Source organism: Amblyraja radiata, chromosome 1, assembly GCF_010909765.2.
Source record: "Amblyraja radiata isolate CabotCenter1 chromosome 1, sAmbRad1.1.pri, whole genome shotgun sequence".
Taxonomy (NCBI): Eukaryota; Metazoa; Chordata; class Chondrichthyes; order Rajiformes; family Rajidae; genus Amblyraja; species Amblyraja radiata.
In genome coordinates, this window is record NC_045956.1 from 79,038,136 (window position 1) to 79,062,311 (window position 24,176).

The 24,176-nt window shown below is 40.8% G+C and overlaps 1 protein-coding gene across 1 annotated transcript in view; it reads right to left on the reverse strand.

The window, feature by feature from the left end:
* Positions 1–17,198, reverse strand: part of LOC116979671 — a 121,728-nt gene extending 104,530 nt beyond the window's left edge. Inside the window, exons 1-2 of the mRNA XM_033031389.1 lie at positions 17,049–17,198; positions 3,566–3,634 (exon numbers count right to left, since the gene is read on the reverse strand). Coding sequence (XP_032887280.1) covers positions 3,566–3,591 — 26 coding nt within the window. The 5' untranslated portion in view covers positions 3,592–3,634; positions 17,049–17,198. The remainder of the gene's footprint in view (positions 1–3,565; positions 3,635–17,048) is intronic.
* Between the last annotated feature and the right edge of the window lie 6,978 nt (positions 17,199–24,176).

Sequence of the window (24,176 nt, forward strand, 5' to 3'; positions counted from 1 at the left end):
TTTATTGTTTGATATCGCTTTGGAACCTCTGGCCACCGCTTTTAGGGAACCCCCTAATATTTTTGGTATTGTCCGTGAGAATAAGACACATAAGCTATCTCGCTATGCAGATGATCTGTTATTATTGATCTCTAACCCGGAAAAATCTATTCCTGCAATAGTAGACCTACTTAATCAATTTAGTAGTTTTTATGGTTATAAACTGAATCTTAGTAAGAGTGAGCTTTTTCCATTAAACAATCAAATTTCGAATTATGGACAGTTTCCATTTAGATTGACCACTGACCGTTTTACTTATTTAGGCATTAAGATTGCCAAGAAACACAAAGATCTATTTAAAGTCAATTTTACGCCCCTAATTGAGCACATCAGACAACAGTTTACTAAATGGTCACCAATGTCCTTATCTCTAATTGGCCGAATCAATGCTATTAAAATGTTTATCCCAGCTAAATTTTGTATTTATTTCAGACGATACCAATTTTTATTGCTAAATCTTTCTTTGATATTATTGACTCAAAAATGTCTTCATATACGTGGCAGAATAAAAATCCCAGACTAAGTAAAAAATACTTACAGAAAAAGACGGTGGTTTGACACTGCCGAACCTTAGATTTTACTATTGGGCAGTTAATGCTCGCTATTTATCGTTTTGGACAAAGGATTTAGAAGATGCCCAATGTCCAGGATGGATAAATCTTGAACATGATTCTATGCAAGGGCTATCATTGGCTTTTATTCTAGGGGCCTCGTTACCCTTTACAATTACGAGATTGAATAAATATACGATTAACCCAATAATAAGACATACATTCCGAATATGGTTTCAATTTCGTAAGTATTTTGGATTGAATTATTATATCTTATCAAGTCCTATCATATCATTGTTTCTTCCAACCTTCTAGTACTGATCAAGCTTTTCTGTTATGGAAAAGGAAGGGATTAGCAGTTTTTCATGACTTGTTTTTGGATGGTTGTTTTATGCCATTTTTTGAAGGCTACTCCACCCTCTTTTCCGTTACCACATCAAACCGAAATCTTGGAAAAAATGTTACATTTGAACCCTCATCAGAAAGGTTTAATAACGACTATTTATGAGTTGATTTTGAAATTACAAATAGATACATTGGATCCAATTAAGAATGACTCGGAAAGAGAACTTCTAATTTCTCTACCTATAGAGAAATGGGAGAGGATTCTTCAAATAGTTAATACCTCTTCAATGTGTGCAAGACACGCTCTGATACTATTCAAGGTGGTTCACAGAGCTCATATGTCAAAAGATAAGCTAACTCGTTTTTATGGTCATATAAAGCCTATCTGTGACAGATGTAACTCTGAAGTGACCTCACTGACTCACATGTTTTGGTCTTGCCCACTTTTGGAAAAATATTGGAAAGACATTTTTGACACTATTTCTGTAGTGTTAGGTATTGATTTACAACCTCATCCTATTACTGCAATTTTTGGGCGACCAATGTTAGATTCTACTCATCTGTCCCGTTCTGCCAATCAGTTGATTGCTTTTACTACATTAATTGCCAGAAGATCTATTTTATTTAAATGAAAAGATTCTAACCCTCCGACCACACTCCATTGGTACTCTGATACGATATCATGTTTAAATTTAGAAAAAATTAGGAGTGTCATTGTCGAACCCTTGGTTAAATTTGATAGGACTTGGGGAAGCTTTATTCAACATTTCCACACAATATAAATTGTCCCCTCTCCAACCGTTATAATAATTATTTTACCTTTATATGGTGGAACAGACTTAACGACAAACAGGGACTTAAATTGTTGAAATTCTTTGTAGCCCAGATTTTATTTTGCATTTATTTTTAGTTTAGGGGTTTTTGTTTTTCTCTTTTTTTTCTCTTTTTTTTCTCTTTTTTCTTTTTATCTTTCTGTTTTTATATATACAAGTTCTCTTTTAAACACTTAACTATATTTACATAGAGACCGTGGGGTCTATACCCAATGTGTATTTTGACACTGGACTCATACTTAGGTTATAGCTGTTATTAATGTAATCCTGATCCCTATTTATCAATATCACTGTTATGTTTATCATTATTGGGGGGTTTTTGTGTTGTTTTGTTTTTGATTTTGAAAAAATTAATAAAAATACTTTAAAAGAAAGGAAGTTACAACTCTAGACAACACTAGACCAGTTAATTCCTCTCCTCCAGTGGCAGAGACTCTTCAAGTATAGTCGTCAAGTCAGGTTTATTCGTCACATACACATACGAGATGTGCAGTGAAATGAAAGTGGCAATGCTTGCGGATTGTGTAAAAAAAAAACTACAAACAGAATGCAACAGAATCACATATTCACATATTACATATTTGTGGGAGGAAAAAAAAGAAAAAACAGCAATTTAAAAAAGACACAACACAACAGTAAATTGGTAAAGTAAAGTTAGTCCCTGGTGAGATAGGAGTTAACATTCCTAATGGCCTCTGGGAAGAAACTCCTTCTCATCCTCTCTGTTTTCACAGCATGGCAACGGAGGCGTTTGCCTGACCATAGCAGCTGGAACAGTCCGTTGCTGGGGTGGAAGGGGTCTCCCATGATCTTGTTGGCTCTGGAGTTGCACCTTCTGATGTATAGTTCCTGCAGGGGGCGAGTGTAGTTCCCTTAGTGCGTTCGGCCGAACGCACTACTCTCTGCAGAGCCTTCTTGTCCTGGGCAGATCAGTTCCCAAACCAAATCGTGATGTTTCCGGACAAGATGCTTTCCACAGCCGCTGAGTAGAAGCACTGGAGGATCCTCAGAGACACTCTGAATTTCCTCAATTGCCTGAGGTGATAAAGGCACTGCCTTGCCTTACTCACCAGTGCTGCAGCTTGTGATGTCCGTGTCAGATCCTCTGAGATGTGGACTCCCAGGTATTTAAAGCCGCTCACCCTATCCACTGTATCCCCATTTATCTTCAATGGTGTGTACGTCCTCGGATGATGCGCCCTCCTAAAGTCCACGATCAGCTTCCTAGTTTTTTTGATATTCAAGAGGAGGCTGTTGTCCTGACATCAGAGTGCCAGATCAGCCACCTCCTCCCGGTAGGCCATCCCATTGTTATCGGAGATCAGGCCCACCACCACAGTGTCATCAGCAAACTTGATTATAAAGTTGGAGCTAAGAAGGATGTCTTGTCAGTCTGCATCCTAATCAGAGGAATGAATATGACAGATAGTGCAGGACAAATTACACTCATTGGTTTGTACCTACTCCTTGGCCATACTTTAATTTGTTTGCAGACTTTAGATTAATTTTGGAGTACTGAAGCTGGAAAGAAATCTGAAGCTTGTATTAATCTGACATTGCACAGTACTTAGTGGGACTATCAGTGGGACAAGTAAGGGCATTGGAAACAAAAGAAGTGATAGTCTGAGGAAAGGAAGTGTTATACACCTTAATTTTTTTCCTCTGTAATTTACTTCATCTCTGACCATTGTTTTAAACAGGTCATGCCTTCTTGTTTCAGAGTTAAGATGGCAGGTTAGCTGCTTGTGGATAAATTGTGTCTCATCAGAAAGATCCCATAAATGAACTGTAACTTACCGGTTCATGGGCCGAGATGGCTTCATATTTCCCTCCTCCAATTGATCATCTAATGCCTTTTAAAATTGCCTGATGGAAGATTAAAAAAAATATTCTGAAGATCTGCATATTTCCTATTTAAAATACAATTCCTTACAAATGTATTTTCCATTTGAAAGGTATCACATCAAACAGCTTGAAAAAAATGTTATGGTAATGTTATGGTAAGTAGTTTTCTGTTATTGAAACTTACCTTTCTTTGTTTTCTTGGTTTAGAAATGAATCACAATACAAAAAAGTTACATCACCAATTGTAAACAAATTATTGGAAATTGAGTTAGTACCAGGCCCATTTTGTGACATGGTGATACTACCATTAAATATCAAATGAACAAAAGAATCTTTAGAAGTAGCTTGCCTCTTGCTTCTGAGTTAGAAGTTGTGGGTTCAAGCTCCACTTGGATGACATAAGCTCAAACCTTAAATTGACACTTCAGTACTCCACTGAGGCAGTGTCAACCGAATTGTTACCTTTCAGGTGAAATTTATGTCTGGATAAACGTAAAAAGCCTCAAGATATAATCTGAATAAGATCAGCAGACATAAGATCAAATTTAATTCTTCAGTGAACATAATTGGAAAACAGGTCATAGAGTCATACAGCATGGAAATAGGCCATTCGGCCCAACTCTTCCATGCTGAACAAGATTTCCATCTAAGCTAATGCCATTTGGACGCGTTTGAGTCATATCCGTTTGAACCTTTCCTATCCATGAACCTGCACATGTGTCTTTTATCACATTGTTATGAGATCTTTCAGGTTAAAAACAGTGACTACGCTTCAGAACTATTTGACTGACAGTGAAGTGTTTTGGGCTGACCTGGGTTCAGGAAAGGCTGTATTTCTTTAGATGCTCAGGATGTGGGATGGGATCAATATTCTGCTCAATCAAGCTTTATATTTTCTCTTAAAGTTCAGGCTTTCATCAACTCCATGAATGACCCAAGCCATTGTACAGCATCAGAGACAGGCCACCTCCTGTTCCTGAGGAGAATTGGCAAGGATCGAACTGGTAATTACTACAATAACAGCAGAAAATGCTGGAATCTCACAGCAGGTCAGACAGCAAGGTTAGGGTTAGATGTGATGTGGGATCTTTAATCTGAAAAGTTAACTGCTTCGCTTTCCACAAATAAAGCCTGATCTAAGTATTTCCAGCATTTCCTGTTTGTATTTTCATTTTCTGGAGCCTGCACTTCTTTGATTTTCAGATTGATATTTACTCCTCTCCTAAAATCCAAGATTTAAATCCATACATTTATTCTCTACACACCAGATTATTTAAATCAATACTGCATTAAACCCACAGTTAACTTGCTCAGAATTCACACTCTTTAGATTAATATGTACAGGATTTGTCTATGTGTCAATGTATAAAATAGTAAAAGAAACAAATTAACGTAAAACATACTGACTTGTTAAATGTTGAATACATAATTATGATCAACGCAAAGTAAAGCAAAACCAATTTATACTGAACGTCACTCAGTTTAAAACTGCTCAGACTATAAGTGATTAGACAAGCCGTTCAAAATGGAGAGTTGACTTTAAGTTAAGGAGGCAACAAAACACTTCACATTCATTCTAAAACAGTGATAGGTAAATAATTGTTGTTGCTTAAACATTCTCACTGTTTTGATTCACTGATCCCAGTTCTAAATCCCTGAGACTTAAATAAGTGGATTGTGAATGGATTTATAAAATCTTAGACCTAAAATTTGTCTGTAACATTTCATTGGTATTAAAATAACATGAACAAATCCTCTAAAAATTTGTGGTAGCTTCAAAGCCCTCGTTAACATTGTCGCTCTAAGTGTTGATTCAGATGATCCCTTCCTGTGAAGCTTGTGGATGGAAGGTTATTAGTGCCACTTCCTTTGTGTTCTCTCCTTTCATGCATTCTAACCTAATGACAGTGAAGCCACTTCCTTTTTTGAAGCACTTTGTATCTTTTTTCGTAAACCGGCATTTGGAGTTCCTTGTTTTTACTCTCACTCTTTATGCGGGATTTGTTCTGACATATCTGACCACTTAATTTTGAGAGGATACCTAATGAAGGCCTAATGAAGGAGGTAGTGACTGGAACTCCAGTTTAGATCCATCTCTCTGAAATTTGTTTTGATGAGACTTGAGTAGAAAAAAATAACATTGATACTTTAAATAAGATTATTAAAAGTTGTAGGAACAAGGAACTACAGATACTGATTTGCACAAAAGGACACAGAGTGCTGGAGTACCTCAGCGGATCAAGCAGCATCACTGGAGAACATAGATAATTGTTTACTTTAGTTTAGAGATACAGCATGGAAACAGGTCCTTTGGCTCACTGAGTCTGCGACGACAAGCAACATCTCGTACACTAGGCCTATCCTACACAGTAGGGACAATTTACAATTTTACCAAACCAAATTAAACTACAAACCTCTACGTCTTTGGAGTGTGTGAGGAAACCAGGGCACCAGCATCTGGAACCCACGCAGGTCACAGGGAGAACATGCAAACTCCGTACAGACAGCACCCATGGTCTAGATTGAACCCGGGTCACTGGCTCTGTAAGCCAGCAACTCTAGCCATGCCATTGTGCCACCTTGCTTCGGGTCTTCAGTCTGAGGAAGTGTCCCAACCCAAACTATCACCTATTGATGTTCTCCAGAGATGCTACTTGAGCCGCTGAGTTCCTGCAGCACTTTGTGTCCTTTTTTTATTATTAAAGTTGGTTCATCTGGGAGCCAACATTGCCGTTTTCTATTATGATTAATATGATGAAAACTCAGCAGCCACATATTTTGGGCACTGCCCTGTATAGACATAGTGAACTGGATAAGAGAGAAATAATGCTGAGATCCATGCAATTCTATAGTCCACACTCTGTAAACCACTGTGATTAACTACCTTGGAAATATGCACAAAGTTGGTTAACATGTGACTTTTGCTTTTTCAATGCCTATTTTATTTTCCAGGCCCTATTAATCAAAGTGAATAGTGGATATCAATTCAGAATTCCCGAGTTATGCAATGGACCAAATTACCAGCCAGTTGTGACATAAAATCTATTGGAATGTATTAGTTTATTCTATTCACAATGCGAGGTGGTGAAAATCACGGTTGGCATGCACTGGATTTTCAATCTGCATGTAATTGTTTGGCGTGATCCGATTCCAACTGAATCACTGATGTGTGAAACCCTTAATGTATTCACAATGTCTCTTTCCTTGCTGCCTAAATATAACTTGTACCATTGTATGATTTGATCACATTTGTCTGTGAATGCTCCTTGGTACTTAACAATTCCTTCTGTGCAGTATTGTATTTATGCAAAGAAAAATAAGCAGTTTGGCTGAATTTTCCCACATTTGGATTAGCTGAAAGAGTCCTTCATGTATTGTTATGCAGGGCTCCGGGCTGAGAGTGACTCAAGGTTATTTCTTCCATTGCGGTTATTGAACCAGTGTGCTTCATATTTCCTGTTTGATAGGATCTTTATTCCTGCTTTCGTAGATAATAATCAGTTACACTTTCATCAGCTCTGCAGTCACAGTTGTCATTGCATCCCACCTCTATTAACCAGTGTGGTAACCTCAGCCTCAGCAGTCACTTTGACCCCTTGATCATTCCCAATGAACACTGTAATTCACTGCTGATAGTTTTTCCTCGTTGCTATTTTTTATCAAAGCATCGATCTTCTTTCAGAACCACGGGTCGCAATTTACACACGGTGCAATATCATTTGCACTGAATGTTCATGCTTTATTGTCACATGTACAGTACCTAGGTACAGTGAAATGCTTTGTTTTGCATACAAATCATGCAGTAGACTCACCTAGGCAGAACACAAAGATTTGGCATGTTCCTGGCGTTGTCAAAGTTAGTGTCATGCACAAGAATGCGGTTCTATGAAGAAAATCTGTTCGACTGTCTGCTTGGCGTAATAGTAGTATTCTCACGACACTCAGATGGTTAAAGATTGGAGGCTCATCACAGCGGCTACCGAAGGAATGCTGCACTCCTGGGGTTGTGGTCCCGTGGCTGAGATATTGACTGAAGTCCTGGTTGCAGGTATTTGGAAAGTCTCCACATTACTGTTTGAAGAAGAGCACGAGGGTTTCCCAAAATGCTGACTGACAGTTTTCTCCCAAACAACATCTGTAAAATAGATGTAATTGGTCTTCTGTACCTTACTGTTATCAGGCCTTTGATGTGCTTAAACTGGCTGGTCCGTTACCCAGCATAACGGCAGTGAGTACATTTCAGAAGGCATTGTTTGTCTGAGAAGAACCTTGGGATATTTCATGAATACTAAAGTTGTTTATGATCATACAGTAACATTTCACAAACAGATATCATAAACAGCTGCAGAGAAAAGCCTTCCCTATCAAATCACACAGCAGATATATACCAGTTGCAGTCTTTATGTTTGGTCAGGCAGGGAAGACAGAATCGGCCCATTGAGTGATAACCAAAGACATACAGTAGACCAGAAGCTGGCATCGAATGCCATACTGAAGAATAAAAAAGACCATTGTTGGAACATAGGCATACGTCAATGGGGAATATGCTTGGTGATTTGGTAAACCCTGGTGGAATGGAGGGCTTACAGAAAAGGACCCAGGCTTGCAATTAGATCTGGAAATGTTGAATATTTTGTACATATGAGTTCAGGAGCCACGGATGTTGAGCCTAAGTGCACCTAACCAATTGGACTTCTGCATTCCGAATGAGATATTTGACTAAGCAAAGACCAGGATTAAACATGGAGCTAACTGGTTTGGCTTACATAAATATCACACTGCTTGGTAAATCTATCACCCAAACCAAAAGAAACTTCCTACCCAATGATTATGAATCCGTGCACAACTCAATGGTATGAACATTGAAGTCTCCAACTTGAGGTAACCTAACCCACTATCATCCTGTTTCTTTTTCCCCTAGCCCCGCACACTTCTCCCATTAGATCCCCTTCCCTCTTTCCTTCCCCTCCATGTGCTGTTCTCATCTGCCATTGCCACCCCTCATTCACTTCCATTCTTCATCTTCCTTCCCAATCAGATTGCAGAATCTGCAGCTTTTTCTTCACCAATAACCTCCCGCCTTCTGTTGTAGTGTTGTAGTCTCCATCCTTCCATCCCTCACCTATCTCCCATCTGCAAACAACGCCTCCTTTCCTGCATCCATTAATCACTTGCTAACTGCTGCCCACCCACCCGCATTTACCCCTCTCTGTGCCCACCTCTTTATACTGGCTACTTCCCCTCTACTCTTTCAGTCCAGATGAACGTTGACCGTCCATATTCCTCCACAGATGAGGCCCGATTCATTGTTCCTCCAGCTGCTCACCTAAAGGCTGAAGTTTAAGACAGAAGAATAGTTGAAAAGTAGAGGCGTCCGTGTGCTTCATGTGGCTGGTCCTGGACAAGTTGTTGGTGGTATTCATTCCCAGGAACTTGAAGCTTTCGACCATCACTACATCAGCGCCATCAATTCAAAATGTTATTTCTCATCGCAAATGCCCCTGTAATCTGTCTGGCTCAGTGGGCCGAAGGGCCTGTTTCCATGCTGTATCTCTAAACAATCTCTGCCCTTGCAAGAAACTTGTTCAACCAGTAAAGGAAGTAGAATACATTTGTAAGCAGATTTCTGAAACATGAATGAGATCAAACGCTGCTGGGAGAAATGATGTCAGGAAACAACACCCTCTGGTCTGTCCAAAAACTACTGGACTTTTAGGGCAAGGAGCTGCCTAAAACCAAATTCTGGGAGATGCCAAGGGTCATGCTTCTGTGCTGAGGGACACATTGAATGTTGGTACAACAATCACAACATCTCTGTGGAGTAGGTCATTGAACATTGAGGGGGTGGAATTTATGTAAAAACCCTTGGACTGTTTATTTAAAAAAATATATATATTATGGAAAAAAGATGCCATGCAGATCCACTGCGAATGAAATTATATGACGTACTTAGAATGGCAATAAGATACACATTTCCAAATTTTATGAATAAAGTAATATTTAAAGAAAAACCCAAAATGCTCAGACTAACCATGTATCCACAAAGAAAATGGGTGGGATTTCACAGTTCCTGTATGACAAGGGTATAGAAGGGAGGATAGAGCAAATATGGGGAAACGTGTAGCAGCAAAATGCTGAGAAAGGTCTAAAAAGTGCAAGGGTGAAGTGTAAAGAAAAATAATGAAAGCAAAGAGGGAGGATGCAAGATAAACTAGCAAGTAAATTATAGTGATTTTATGTAGTTTAATTTAGTTTAGTTTAGCGATACAGCGCGGAAACGGGCTCTTCGGCCCACCGAGTCCGCACCAACCAGCGATCCCCACACATTAACATTATCCTTCTAGGGACAATTTGCACATACACCAAGCTAATTTACCTACAAACCTGTATGTCCTTGGAGGTAGACAAAAATGCTGGAGAAACTCAGCTGGTGAGGCAGCAACTACGGAGCGAAGGAAATAGGCAACATTTCGGGTCGAAACCCTTCTTCTGTCCTTGGAGTGTAGGAAGAAAGCGAAGATCCCGGAGAAAGCTCACGTGGTCACAGTGAGAACGGACAAACTCCGTACAGACAGCACCCATAGTTGGGATTGAACCCGGGCCTCTGGTGCTGCAAGCACTGTAAGGCAGCAACTCTACTGCTGCGCCACCCCAATATTCAAAGAATACAAATGTATCCAAGTATTCAAAGAATAAGGAGATAACAAAGGAATGAAAAGGATCAAAAGGATCATGCACAGGCAGAGGTTATTTAAATATATAGCATGGAAACAGGCCTTTCAGCCCATAGAGCCAGACAGATTACAGGGCCATTTTTTACGGGAAGTAACATTTTGGATTGATTGCTCCAGTGTAGAGATTTTCAAAAGCTTCAAGTTCCTCGGTATAAATATCACCAGCAATTTGTCCTGGACCAACCACATTGGAGCTGTGGCCAAGAAAGCACACCAATGCCTCTACTTCCTTAGAAGGCTTAGGAAGTTCGGCTTCTCCCCAACACCCCTCACTAACTTCTACAAATGCGCCATAGAAAGCATCTTATTTTCTTTTTATTTTCTTGTCTCGTTTGAATGTAGTTATAGTGTTTTTTTTAACTGGGTATGTGTGGGGGGGTGGGGATTTTTAAAATCTATTCCCTGTACGGAGGACCCGACCTTTTCCCTGTCGGGTCTCCGTTGTCGTTGGGGCCTAGCACCGTGGAGTGGCCTCCAACCGGAACGACCTGGGGCTCCAGTCGCGGAGCCTGTGGACTACTCACCATCGCGGAGCTGGCCGTGTTCAGAACGGGAGGAGCTGTGGTGACATGCTGCTGCGGCCCGACCCTGGAGATTCAGAGGCTCCAGCCGCCGGCCCGGTGGACGGTGACATCGGGAGCTCACGGGTCCCTGGTGGGAGACCACTTTTCGGAGCTTCTGCAACGGCAACTTCTCCCGCCCGAGTTGCGGGGTTGAAAATGACCTGGAGCGGGGCCTTACATCGCCCCGCGCGGCTTTAATGGCCACGGGACTTGCTAGCGCCCGCCGGGGGCTTTAACATCAAGACTCGGAGTGCAGCCTTGCACCGCCCGGCGCAGCCTTAATGGCCGCAAGACTTATTTACCATCGCCCGCCGGGGGCTTTGACTTTGACATCGGGAGGAGAATGGGGAGTGCAGGGGAGAGATAAGACTTTGCCTTCCATCACAGTGAGGAGGAGATTCGCTGTGATGGATGTTTGTATAAATTGTGTAAAATATCAGAGGTTCAAATGACAACAAATAAATTGTATCATTGTTTTGTATCATTGCATCATTATCAGGATGCGTCACAGCCTAATTTGGGAACTGCTCAATCCATGACCACAAGAAATTGTGAGGAGTTGTGGAAGCAGCTCAGACCATCACGTAAACCAAACTCCCTTTCATTTACTCCATCTAAACTTCACACTGCTTCAGCAATGCCGCCAGTATAATCAAGGACCAGTCTCACCCCGGTCACTCCCTCTACTCCTCTCTCTCAACAGGCAAGAAGTACAGAAGTTTGAAAACACGAATACAACTACATTCAGGAACAGTTTCCTCCCAGCTGTTATCAGGCAACTGAATGGTCCTCTCATTAGCTAGAGATCAGTCCTGACCTTCCATCTACCTCATTAGAGAACTTTGAATTGTCTCTAATTGGACTTTAACGGACTTCAAGTTATATCTTTGCACTAAATGTTGTACCCTGTATTCTTTATCTGTACAATGTGGATTGGTTGATTGTATTCATTTATAGCCTTTTTTTTGACTGGATAGCATGCACACAAAAGCTTTTCACTGTACTTTGGTACACATGGCAATAATAAACTAACCAAAAACTAAAATTACCAATAGATTCCTTAATTTGAGTTTAGAGTGGATCATTATATGGGGAAAGCTTACTTGGTTATCTTATTGCACGTGAGCTGGGTGAGCTCCATGGAGTGTATTACAAATTCCACTTAAAGACTTGATGATGGATTCCATAGAGTATTACACACTATAGCAGAGAGAAAATATTCTTAAATTGACAAATGTTACCTTTGGCTTTGTAATTTAAACAAAATCAATAGGTGACAGGCTGATTGAGATAAATTGTGGGAATGGGACAGACATCAAAAATCAGACTGGGAACTGCCAGGCTACCTTACATCAGATGGTGCCAACCATCAAAGCCGACAGAGCAGGAATGAATTCAGCTAGCTGGTCACACCTTAAAAGGCATGCAGACTACACAAAATACCCACAGAATGTCAAGAGGATTATTTAATTGTGATTATAAATAGGGAAGCAAATAGGTTACTGGTCTTCCATTTTAGTTTATCTTGGCAAGGCTATCAAGAGTATTTACCCCATATGTCTGCACATGTACTAGTGCGCAGTTATTCTTTCTGATCAAGTTATTTCGGCTCTGTAAGTCGTGTAGACATCAAAATGTCAAATTACAGAACTTTGTGTTATGAGGACTAAAGCCATTAATTTTGGTTGTGCTGGAAGCTCCAGGGTACATGTTTGAAGTTTTAAAATGGTAAAAGGCCTGGATAGAATCACTGGAGTGCCTCACCTCACCTTCTCAGTTCTGCATCCAGCAAAATATGCTTTGGGCTTTTTTCCTCAATAAAGACTCCCTTTTTATGTGGATATTTGAAATAGATGGCAATGGCCAGACTAAACATTTATTGAATCCATGGGTGCAGTCAGAGTAGCTGTAGTAATATTTATTTTCAGATCATTTTATTAACCTTTGGAATTAACTGGTGGCCAAGGGGGCCCAGGGAAAGGAACTTCACAAATTGTTTACAGAAGAAATACTTAGCAACTCTGATAGTTATTGGTGCTTGATGTGTTTATCCATAATGGGCACCTGAAAGCTTTCTTTGATTGCCTTTATCACAGAGAGATCTATCAGCCATTTTTCAAATTAACTGCAATGTTTTTTTGCTTCTGATAGGAGAGGGGTGGGAAGGGGGGGAGTGCAATGGATAAAACTGCTAAGTAGGGTTAGTGAAGAACATGGACATATTACTAAAAGACAAGACATAAAGTGCTGATGTAACTCAACGGGTCAGGCAGCATCCCTGGAGATCATGGATAGGTGACATTTTGGGTCAGCACCCTTCTTCAGGCTGATCATATGGGGGGGGGGGGCAGGGAGAAAGATAGCTGAGAGGAGGGGCAGGACAAAGAGTGGTAGATAATAGGTGAATATAGTAGAAAGGTGTTTTTGAGCACATGACAAACCTCACCTCCCTCAACTGTGTTTATCTATTACCTGCACGCTTTGTCCTGCTCCCCCCCCCCCAATCTACAATCAGTCTGAAGAAGGGTCACAACCTGAAACATCACCTGTCCATGTTCTGCAGAGATGCTGCCTGACCAGCTGAGTTACTAAAAAATTTTGTGTTTCATTTTGTAAACCAGCATCTGCATTTCCTTGTTTCTACATTGATTTATTATTTTTTACTTTATTATTATTACCCGTAAAGTTATTTGCAAGTGATAAAATTGGCATTGTTCCATTCCCCTGCTTCCAAGACTGAACCAGAGATTCCATTCTTTACCAGGGTCTCAGTCTATCCGAGGCCTCTCACTCCTCATACCCTGGCCAGCTGCCTGCCTATGTACAGCACAGGATATTCAACTCACAATGGCGCACTGTTGATAATTGTGGCCAGGAAGTAAATGCCTTCAGTGGGTGGGGAAGTGCGGCAATGTTAATAAATGCCTGTAAGCATCTGGAGAGGTGAAATGAGGCAAGGAAGTATATAATATACTAGACTAAGTGGGACCCATTGGGTCCCATGTTCACACGGGAGGGCTGGTCCCCCGACGCAATATTCCACCTCTCCACTAATTCCAATATTGGTGGCCAGTGGGGGGAGGGGGGGGGGGGCTTTCTGGAGTGCTGGTTTGGGTGTTGTTGGCTGCAGGGACTACTGGTCTCCAGAGGGCTAGTATGGACATTGTGGGCCAAATGGATTCTTGGGGTGGCAGCTCAGTCCCTCAAGCCTGATGTGCTGGCAGCTCACTCATGGCTGGTGGGCTGGCAGTTGACTCACGGCTATTGCTTGAAATTCCATTTCAAGCAGAGTGCAAGGCCACCAAATTCAAATCCATTTTCCTACCATTTCAAGCAGGGTGCAAGGCCACCAAATTCAAGTGCAGTTTCTTACCTCTTCGAGCAGGGTGCAATGCCACAAAATTCAAGTGCAGTTTCATACCACTTCAAGCACGGTGCAAGGCCACCAAATTCAGGTTCAGTTTCCTACCACTTCAAGCAGGGTGCAAGGCCACCGAATTCAAGTGCAGTTTCCAACCACTTCAAGCAGGGTGCAAGGCCACCAAATTCAAATACAGTTTCATACCATTTCATGCAGGGTGTAACAACACCACATTCAAATGCGTTTCATACCATTTCATGCAGAGTGCAAGGCCACCACATTCAAATGCAGTTTCATACCATTTCAAGCAGGGTGAAACCATCATAAAACCACCATAAAACCACACAAAACACCACACGCACAGTTCAGTAGACATTCAGTATGTTCAGTTGATTCACAGCTCAGACAGAGTTGTGACCTCTCCCTCCACCATCATGCAGAGACTGAACCACACCCACACTTCCGGTTTTTATAATCCCTCCCCCTCCCACTGGAAAAGGTGTGGCCTTCACGGCGTGATTGACAGGAGAGAGATTCTCAACATTTTTTAAACACTAATAATACTTTTATTTTTCATTGATGGGAAGAATCCTCTGCACCTGATGAGCGGAGTGGGACTGAGTAAGATGGCCAAAAAACCACAGCCGTAAGTGGTAGTGTTTTATCTAAAATCAATGTAGTGCAAACAGGAAGTTGTCAAGTTTAACCAAACAACCATTTGCACTGCCTTTTACTTCAACCCAACACCCCCAAAACAACCATTTGCACTGCCTTTTTACTTCAACCCAAAACCCCCCCAAACAATCCATTTGCACTGACTTTTTACTTCAGCCCTAAACCCCCCAGCAACCATTTGCACTGCCTTTTTACTTCAATCCAATCCCCCCCCAAACAAACATTTCCACCGCTTTTTTACTTTAACCCAACCCCCCCCCAAACAACCATTTGCACTGCCATTTTATTTCAACCCAAACCCCCCCCCAAACAACCATTTGCACTGCCTTTTTACTTCAACCCAACCATATTTTCATTTTCAAACCACATTAAGGCACTCACAGTTGAGTAGACATGTGCTCAGTGTTATTCAGAGCTCAGAGAGACGTGAACCTCTCGCTTCCTCCATCTTGCAGAGACTGAGTGAGGCACACCACTTCCGGGTTTTATAGTCCCTCCCCCCTCCCACCAGCAGGGGCAGCAGAGAGAATGGCAACATTTTTTAAAACATTAATATATCTCTGATTTTTCATTGATGGGAAAAATCCTCCAGTCCAGGCAGGCGGAGGGGGGCTCTGAGCAAGGTGGCTAAAAATGACGGCCGTAGGTGGCAGTGTTCTCTCGGAAATCACAGCACAGCGAGCCAAAAGCGGTCAAGGTCTTACTTTTAGTAATATAGGTAGCAGCATGTTGGGCAGTGTGGAGAAAAATAATGATTTTGATATGTATCTACACACATCCTTAAAGATAGCAGGACAGGTGGGGAAAATGTTATACTGGATGATTTCCTTTTATAGCCAAGAGCATGGAGGCTGTGCCGGAGTGTACACAAGATTACTTTGATCACAGAAGATAGACACACAATGCTGGAGTAACTCTGGAGAGAAGGAATGGGTGACGCTTTGGGTTGAGACCCTTCTTCAGACCTTTCTTCTGATCACAGTCTGGTCACCTTTTTACAAGAGAGATGTGACTACCGTGGAGAAAGGGCAGAGGAGTCCATTGTAATCGTGAGGAAAGATTGGAAAAGATGAGGTTGATTTCTTTGGATAGAGGAGGCTGACTGGGAACCTAATTGATATTACAAATATATTGACTCCACTTAAATTCTCTATTTTGATTGCTAAAAGTTATAAATGGATGTTTGCAGCCCATTAACCTACAAATAACCATATTTGTAGGTACATATTATTGCAAGCATGACAGCACCATTACAATAACCTAACACAAAACCAGGTTTACAAGATTTGCAAGTTGGAATTTAAAAAAAAAATCATGATTTTTAACTTAATTTCTTGAGAAATCCTCATTCTGCTGCAATGCAGAATTACAGAATTAAATACAGCCGATATGCTATTTTATAAATATCTGAAGGGAACATCTGTGCAATGTTTACCACTGGAGGCAGGAGCAGATAATCACCGATGCCATTTCTTCAGAAGCTCCGGTAACCCTCCCCCAGTGTTACGTTGGGATAACTTAGTGCCAACAACTCTTATCGTCAACACCCAATGTTAGGATAAATCAAACACAACATTGGAATAAGATGGTTAAAAAACACACATAATTTAAATAAATTGCAGCACAGTGCATGATCTGCTGATTTTCCCCAGCACTGTTTTCCTGAAGATTCAGCATCCGCCATTCCTTGTGCCACTACCCCTAAGACTAAGCACTCTAGTATTGTATACAATTCACAGTAACAGATCCACGGCACTTTGTACTAAAATGTAAATAGCTGAAATACCTGGGGCAGGGGAGGGGTGGGTGGGTGGGGTGGGGGGGGGGGGGGGGGGGGGAGGGGGGGGGGTGGAGTTGCTAGGAGGGTGTGTGTTTAACCTGATACCAATAATCACAAACCAAATTATCATCGATTGGTTGCCACCTGGTCCTGATATTCACAAACCAACATCACAAGTTCACGCACAAAACCATCAGCAATTTAGATATCTCAACGCGTGCTATATCGGAAATGTACCACCCTGCACTAATGCATAAACAATTAGAAATTCTGAAAAAGTCGGGAGATCATGATGAACATTGAATTCAAAACCTTACTGTACCTGTTACAATGCACTGAGGTTCGCTTTCCGACTAATGAAACAATAAATGTTGCAGTTCATCTTTGTTAATCATCAGGATGATTTACTGATTTGCTGGTACTGAAACAATTGGACCAAACTCTCCGCTCTGTAGCTTACCTTGTCTTTCTCATTTCCTGTTGGTGAAAGCCTTTTGACTTTGAACAACTTCCTTCCCAACATGACTCTGACTATAACTCATCGCAACGGGAAGCCCAATCGAAAAAAATATCTGCTTTTTACAATGACAACATCAGTCAACGTAATTAGAGAAAATGGTAATACAGGAAGTTCAGCCCTACCGCCTGTTTCCATAGCGCAAATTGGATACAACATGATCGATGTATTAGGGCACACTATTTCTATTATGCAGGCCAAATCGGTTATAATGTGATCGCAAACTTGTGCAATCTGCACAACAAAGAAAAGTTGTTGTATGCTCAGTATAGGAACACACAGCTGCTCTATGCATTGTTGCATTTTATTAAGATAATGTGATTTTTTTTAACCATCTTATTCCAATGTTGTGACTGATTTATCCTGACATAGGGTTTTGAAGGTGGTTGGACTGCGTATAGAAGCAGTGTGTTCGATAATGCTGATGGTGATAGGAACAGAAAGGCCATTATTCTTCATCAAAATCTAGAGGTAGAGGTAATGCTTTGAAAGAAATGAAAGGCAATGTGATATCATTCGAGCTACTGGGCTTAAGGAGTCTACACTTTATACTATAAGGGATAATGCTAGAAAGATAAAAGAAAGTTGTCCTTCTGCAACAAATAAAAGTGCTGCAGAACTATCAGGTCAAGGGATGAGGAGTTGAAGAGTTGTTGGAGACCCAGGGAGATCTAATCTGCAGCAGCTGCTTTCTGAGACTAGCCTCTGAATTTGATGCAGATGATTTTCAAGAAGCAGTGCCTTGAGAAGTTGTCACTTCTCTGATATTTTCTGCATTGCAAGAAACTGATAAGCACCTGCGATGGTTTGTGGACCATAATCACAATGTGGTGTGCAGCAGGAAAGTCACTCGTCCGTAAAACAAAAACTGCTTGTTTATTCTATTGTGAGCTACAACATAAAAAAAAAAGATGGTCAAAGCATCAAAACCAGGCTCCTCCCTCAAGCCTCAAAACGGCATAGAATGAACGGAAAACCACAGCCATCTACGTCCGGTGTCTCGTTAGCTCCTGACCCATCTCCAGGACAGTTTCAATGTTAACTCTTTCTCTAACCTTTCTGACAAGGTTGCCTGGTCAGGTTATGTTTCAGACAAGTGGAGGTGGCCCGTCTAGTCCTACATGCTGCCAATGCTGGAGAAAATAATTATGTGGGACCTCAGCCTGACTAAATGCTGCAAATCTGAAATAAACAACCAAAAATGTTGGAAATACCCAGCCATTCCTGAAACTGTCGATTCAACCATGCAAAGAGGGAGTATCCACATTATACCGTCAGAATTTTCCACCAGATTAGGTTGAGATAATTTGTCAATACTGATACCTTCAAAGTAAGAGGGAGAGACAAGGAACTGCAGACTCTGGAATCTTGAGTGAAGTACAAAGTTACGGATTAACTCAGCAGGTGAGGCAGCATCTGTTGAGGGACTGAGTAGGCAGCGTTTTAATTCAGGACCTTCTTCAAATGCTCTCTGACCTGTAGTTTGTGTTCAAGTAACTTTTCTTTGGAGTCTTGTTAAATTTTCTACTTGAACTCTTCAGTTAGGTCAGTGAAAGGAAAGTACCAAGATCATTTCAGTGTATTTAAATTGAACTGTCTTTATGATGATGCACAAAAGGACAAATGGCTTGGACTATTTGCTGTTGGCAGGGAGCTTATTTATTGGGTGAGCATATTGAAGCGTGTTTAGAGTTTAGAGTTTCAAGTTTAGAGTTTACACATGCAGCATGGAAACAGGCCCTTCGGCCCACCGAATCCGTGATGACCATCGATCACAGACAGCACCTGTAGTCAGGATCGAGCCTGGGTTTCTCGTGCTGTGAGGCAGCAGCTCTACCACTGTGCCATCGTGCCTCCCCTGTGTGTTCAAACCTTTGCAAATGGATACATCATTATTGTTTATGTGAAGGGAAGAGGGAAGACAATTAATTGATAAGAATTATTATGAAAGATAGTTCTTTTGCTGTAATAATTTTCAATATCAAAGTAGTAAAAGGCAACGCATTTACGTCTAATTATTTCATTATGTTCTAAAAGTTATTTTCTCTTCAACTTCTTCAAGAGAGAGTTAGATACAACTCTCAGGGCGAATGGAATCAAGGGATATGGGGAGAAAGCAGGAACATGGTACAGATTTTGAATGATCAGTCATGATCATATTGAATGGCGGTGATGGCTTGAAAGGCCGAATGACCTACTCCTGCATCTATTTTCTATGTTTCTATGTTTCCTCAATCACTGTTTTAAGTTATCCTGTGTGATGCTGTGATAGTGAAATTCTTATGATATTGCAACCCATTTTTTGTATTAAAACCACATAGTGCCATTGAAGCAGTTGTCAGGTCACATTTGAAATTAAAGATGAGGGTATCAGACAGTGTTCAGTGACACAGGATGATCTAATCTAATCTGATCATTCAGGGTCACTGATAGGTAGGGTAAACCTGATCGGAGCATCACTGGTCCCCAGACACATGCTCACAGATTTACAAAAGCTGTGAAACTTTACAGGGCAAACCTAATTATAACAGACCATGTTGTTACAAACCTCTCATCATCGCGCGCTCTTCCTGCGCTCCTGGGAGAAATTGTGTGAATCCCAGCAGAGGGACGCACTGAGGTAAAGTGCTGCCAAGGCAACCCTTGCTTGTGCCAAGAACTCAATAATAGCTACATTTAATTTAACAAATGCTCCAACCCAGTATTTAGTTCTAAAGTGGCTTGAATTAATAATTTTATTCTGATGTTAAAATGGCATTATTACAGTATTATTGTTATTGTGTAATATTATAACGGCAATATAATCGTGCAAAAAAACTTTAAAAGCTATGATGGAGCTACAGGTTTTTTAGATTGCAAAACTAATCAGATATCAAAACTCCTTTAATGGCTTTAAGGTGCTTTGATGTTTTTGAAAAGGGATGTGAAAAGCCCTAGATAAACACTTCTCTTTCGACTATATTCAGTTTTCTCATGGAAATTATTATTATTTCAATTTACTAGCCCAATATTTAACAAAAAATAACGAGGCAAGAATTTAATATTTTAAACCTTTGTAGTGCTTAGCAGGAACTGGGACCAGGGTTTTGCAAGGTCTAAATGCCCACTATTCTGTTGTTGCGTCTGTTCTGTGTGCAGTTATCGTCATTTGTGCCTGTTGATGCTCAAGTTGGTGCAGTATATAGTCTAGATTTAGTCAGAAGGCTGATGGTATATTTAGAGTCATAGAGTTATGCAGCACGGAACCAGGGCCTTCAGTCCAACTAGTCCATGCCAACCAAGATGCCCCATCTATGCTAGTCCCACCTGTCCCATATCCCTCTAAACCTTCCTATCCATATAGCCATCCAAATGTCTTTGAAATGTTGTTACAATACAGTACCTGCTTCGACTACCTTCTCTGGCAACTGTTTCCGTATACCCACTATCCTGATATCAGATGATATATCTATTCAGAAGGAAAGTATGCATTTGTTATGCATTTCACTGCATTAATTGCAACAATAAAAATAGACAATGGACAATTGGTGCAGGAGTAGGTCATTTGGCCCTTTGAGCCAGCATCGCCATTCAATGTGATCATGGCTGATCATCGCAAATCAGTACCCCGTTCCTGCCTTCTCCCCATATCCCCTGACTCCACTATTTTGAAGAGTCCCATCTAGCTCTCTCTTGAAAGCATCCAGAGAACCCGCCTCCACCGCCCTCTGAGGCAGAAAATTCCACAGACTCACCACTCTCTGTGAGAAAAATTGTTTCCTCGTCTCTGTTCTAAATGGCTTACTCCTTATTCTTAAACTGTGGCCCCTGGTTCTGGACTCCCCCAACATCGGGAACATGTTTCCTGCCTCTAGTGTGTCCAAGCCCTTAACAATCATATGTTTCAATGAGATTCCCTCTCATCCTTCTAAACTCCAGAGTGTACAAGCCCAGCTGCTCCATTCTCTCAGCATATGACAGTCCCGCCATCCCGGGAATTAACCTTGTAAACCTACGCTGCAAATGTATTGACAATCAAGAAATATCAGGTTGGCATTTGTGACTGGTGTGAGATAACCCTGAAATTAAGGTTAATCCAGTTAATAAATGTGAGAAACAGCTGTCTGCCCTTATTTTTTTTATAATGGTGTATCCATCACAACAGAGGTTGCTGTTCATTGAATTCTGTACATCATTTTAGGCACATGTTTTGCTGGATTGAGAATAATTCAATATTTCTTTCTGTATCAAAAATGAAACAAATGCACATTTCACAAAAATGACCCACATATAATTGTCGCACTATGGGCTGTCCATGGGCAGTATCGCTACAATTACAACTTAGTTGGCGATCATCAGCACACCTCCCAATTTAGTAATAACCAAACTGAACAACTATTTTTTAAAAGTCACATCTATTTTAACTTTTTTTAGATATTGGGAACTGGAAGGAAAACTGAAAGATGAAGTGACTCTGAATGCCTACTGAATCTTTCCATAGTGTGTGCTGAGATTTCACGCGGTGTTGCTGATGGCCTGATCTTAATCAGTCAACTTTGAAGGAAAGGATGCTTCATCTCCAGGGACCGTGCTTGTAACACTTGGAATAAGAAATTCTATATTGTAGGAGCATTTGAAAGAAATCTGCTGTGCACTTATCAAAGATGTAAATCAGCAGATTGATTGACACAGTACAATGAATAATTGAGAGGCAGAGAGACCAAGTAATCTTATAGTGAGATTAACAGTTATCTTTCCTTATATAATTGATTGTTGAAAAACATTTCCAAAGTTACATTGATTATAATTTCAAATAGTTGTTTTAAAACTTAGATCTATTATTTTTACCTTTCACTTTTCATAAAATGTTGAAATTCAGATTGTACAAGATCGGTTTAGGAGAGCTGTTTGATTTATGATCAAAGGCATTTGGAGAGTGAAGTGAATTAGTTTGAAATTACTTTATTTGCCTATTTTTCTCGCCAGTCTACAACTTGAATGTAAAGGACTGAAGAGAAAGAAATAATTCAAAGGGTGAAGAGTGACGAGTATTCCTTTGAGGATTCCTGTCTCTTTCCAATCAATGATGAAATTCAATAAATATACAGTCTTAACAGATGAAGGGAATAGGAAATGCATGGTATAGTAAGGATAAAGTTAATGAAAAAAACCCAGAAGTGTATATTTCCTCCACAGTTAATACCAATCATTTGCATTTATGTAGCAGAACATAGATAAATATTAAGCAAGCTGCTGAATAATTAAAACCTGTGGTAACAGCCACTTTTATCCAACTGAAAGTTTCAATGGTGTGGATTTATATAATTCTGCAAGCAAGCCTTTTATTGTGGAATAGCACTGATCTTTTCAGTAAAAGAGGAATCTCAGGCTACATATCATAAATTCTCTGAATGGTGGAAATAATCCAAATAGTGATGATTGAATGAGAAGCATTTGGAACACTGGGATTAATCCACTTTATTGGATGTTCATTTGTACTAGGCAGCGGGTAGATTTTCCCTGATCCAATATCAGAATCTGAGTTAGTGTAAGAGCCCTGTCCTACGGTGCGAGTTCATTCCAAGAGCTCTCCCGAGTTAAAAAAAAATCAAACTCGTGGTAAGCACGGAGAATGAAAGTAGCGGATACGTTGGAGCTCGGGGACGTCTCTTAGCACTAACGGCAGGTACTCGGGAAGACTCGCTAACGGCAGGTAAGCACAGGAAGACTCGTGAAGATTTTTCAACATGATGAAAAATGTCCACGAGAGCCCCGAGTACCGACAAGTGGCCATTACCTTAAATTTCCGAGTTCGAATCAGAACAAGCTCGGGAGAACTCTTGGAATGAACTTGTACCGTGGGACAGGGGTTTAAGACTCAATGTTGCTAATTACTTCTTTACAGACTTGCCTGAACTTGACAACCAAGTGGCCCATGAGAATGCTGAGGAGCTTTGCCAAGCTTTACCAAGCCATCAAAATACCTTTGTATTTGGCCCATATTTCAGACTGGGAATGATGATCAAAAAATTCCAAATCACCAGTGCTGCATCTTAATGCAATCCAGAGGAGGTTTACAAGAATGATTCAAGGAATGAGTAGGTTAATATATGATGAGCGCTTGTTGGCACTAGGCCTGTACTCACTGGAGTTTAGAAGAATGAGGGGGAACCTTATTGAAACGTACAGAACAGTGAAAGGCTTGGATAGAGTGGATGTGGAGAGGATGTTTCCATTAGTGGGAGAGTCTAGGACTGGAGGTCATAGCTTCAGATTTAAAAGACGTTCTTTTAGGAATGAGATGAGGAGGAATTCCTAAGTCAGAGGGTGGTGAATTCTGTGTAATTCTTTGCCACAGAAGGCTGTGGAGGCCAAATCAGTGGATATATTTAAGGCAGAGATAGATAGATTCTTGATGAGTACGGATATCAGAGGTTATGGGGGGAAGGCAGGTGAATAGGGTTAGGAGAGTGAGATAGATCATCCATAATTGTATGGTGAAGTATGATGGGCTGAATGGCCAAATTCTGTTCCTATCACATGATCTTATGATCTTAATCTGTTACTCTCCTATGGAAAGGAACCTTTTGAAGGAATTGATATATTTCTTCGCCATGTCAATGATTCTGATATTATTTTGAATTTCTGGTTTCTCTTCTTTCTCCCCATCTCCCCAACCCTCACCCCCCTCCACTCTTCTCGCTCCTCCTGCAGTTACCGGATCCTTACTGGGATGCAGGTTGACAGTAATTATCATGTACTTTGTTCAATTAACTATACCACGTGAATAGTGAGTGCAACCTAGTCAGCCCTTACCCAACACCAAACTATCAAAGGCTACATGCTAAAGGCTGAGAAATGGGAGTAATACAGATAGAAAGGTTTGTGGTCAGCATGAACATGATGATCCATAGCATCTATTTCCGTATGGTATCTCTATCTCCTCAAATGCTT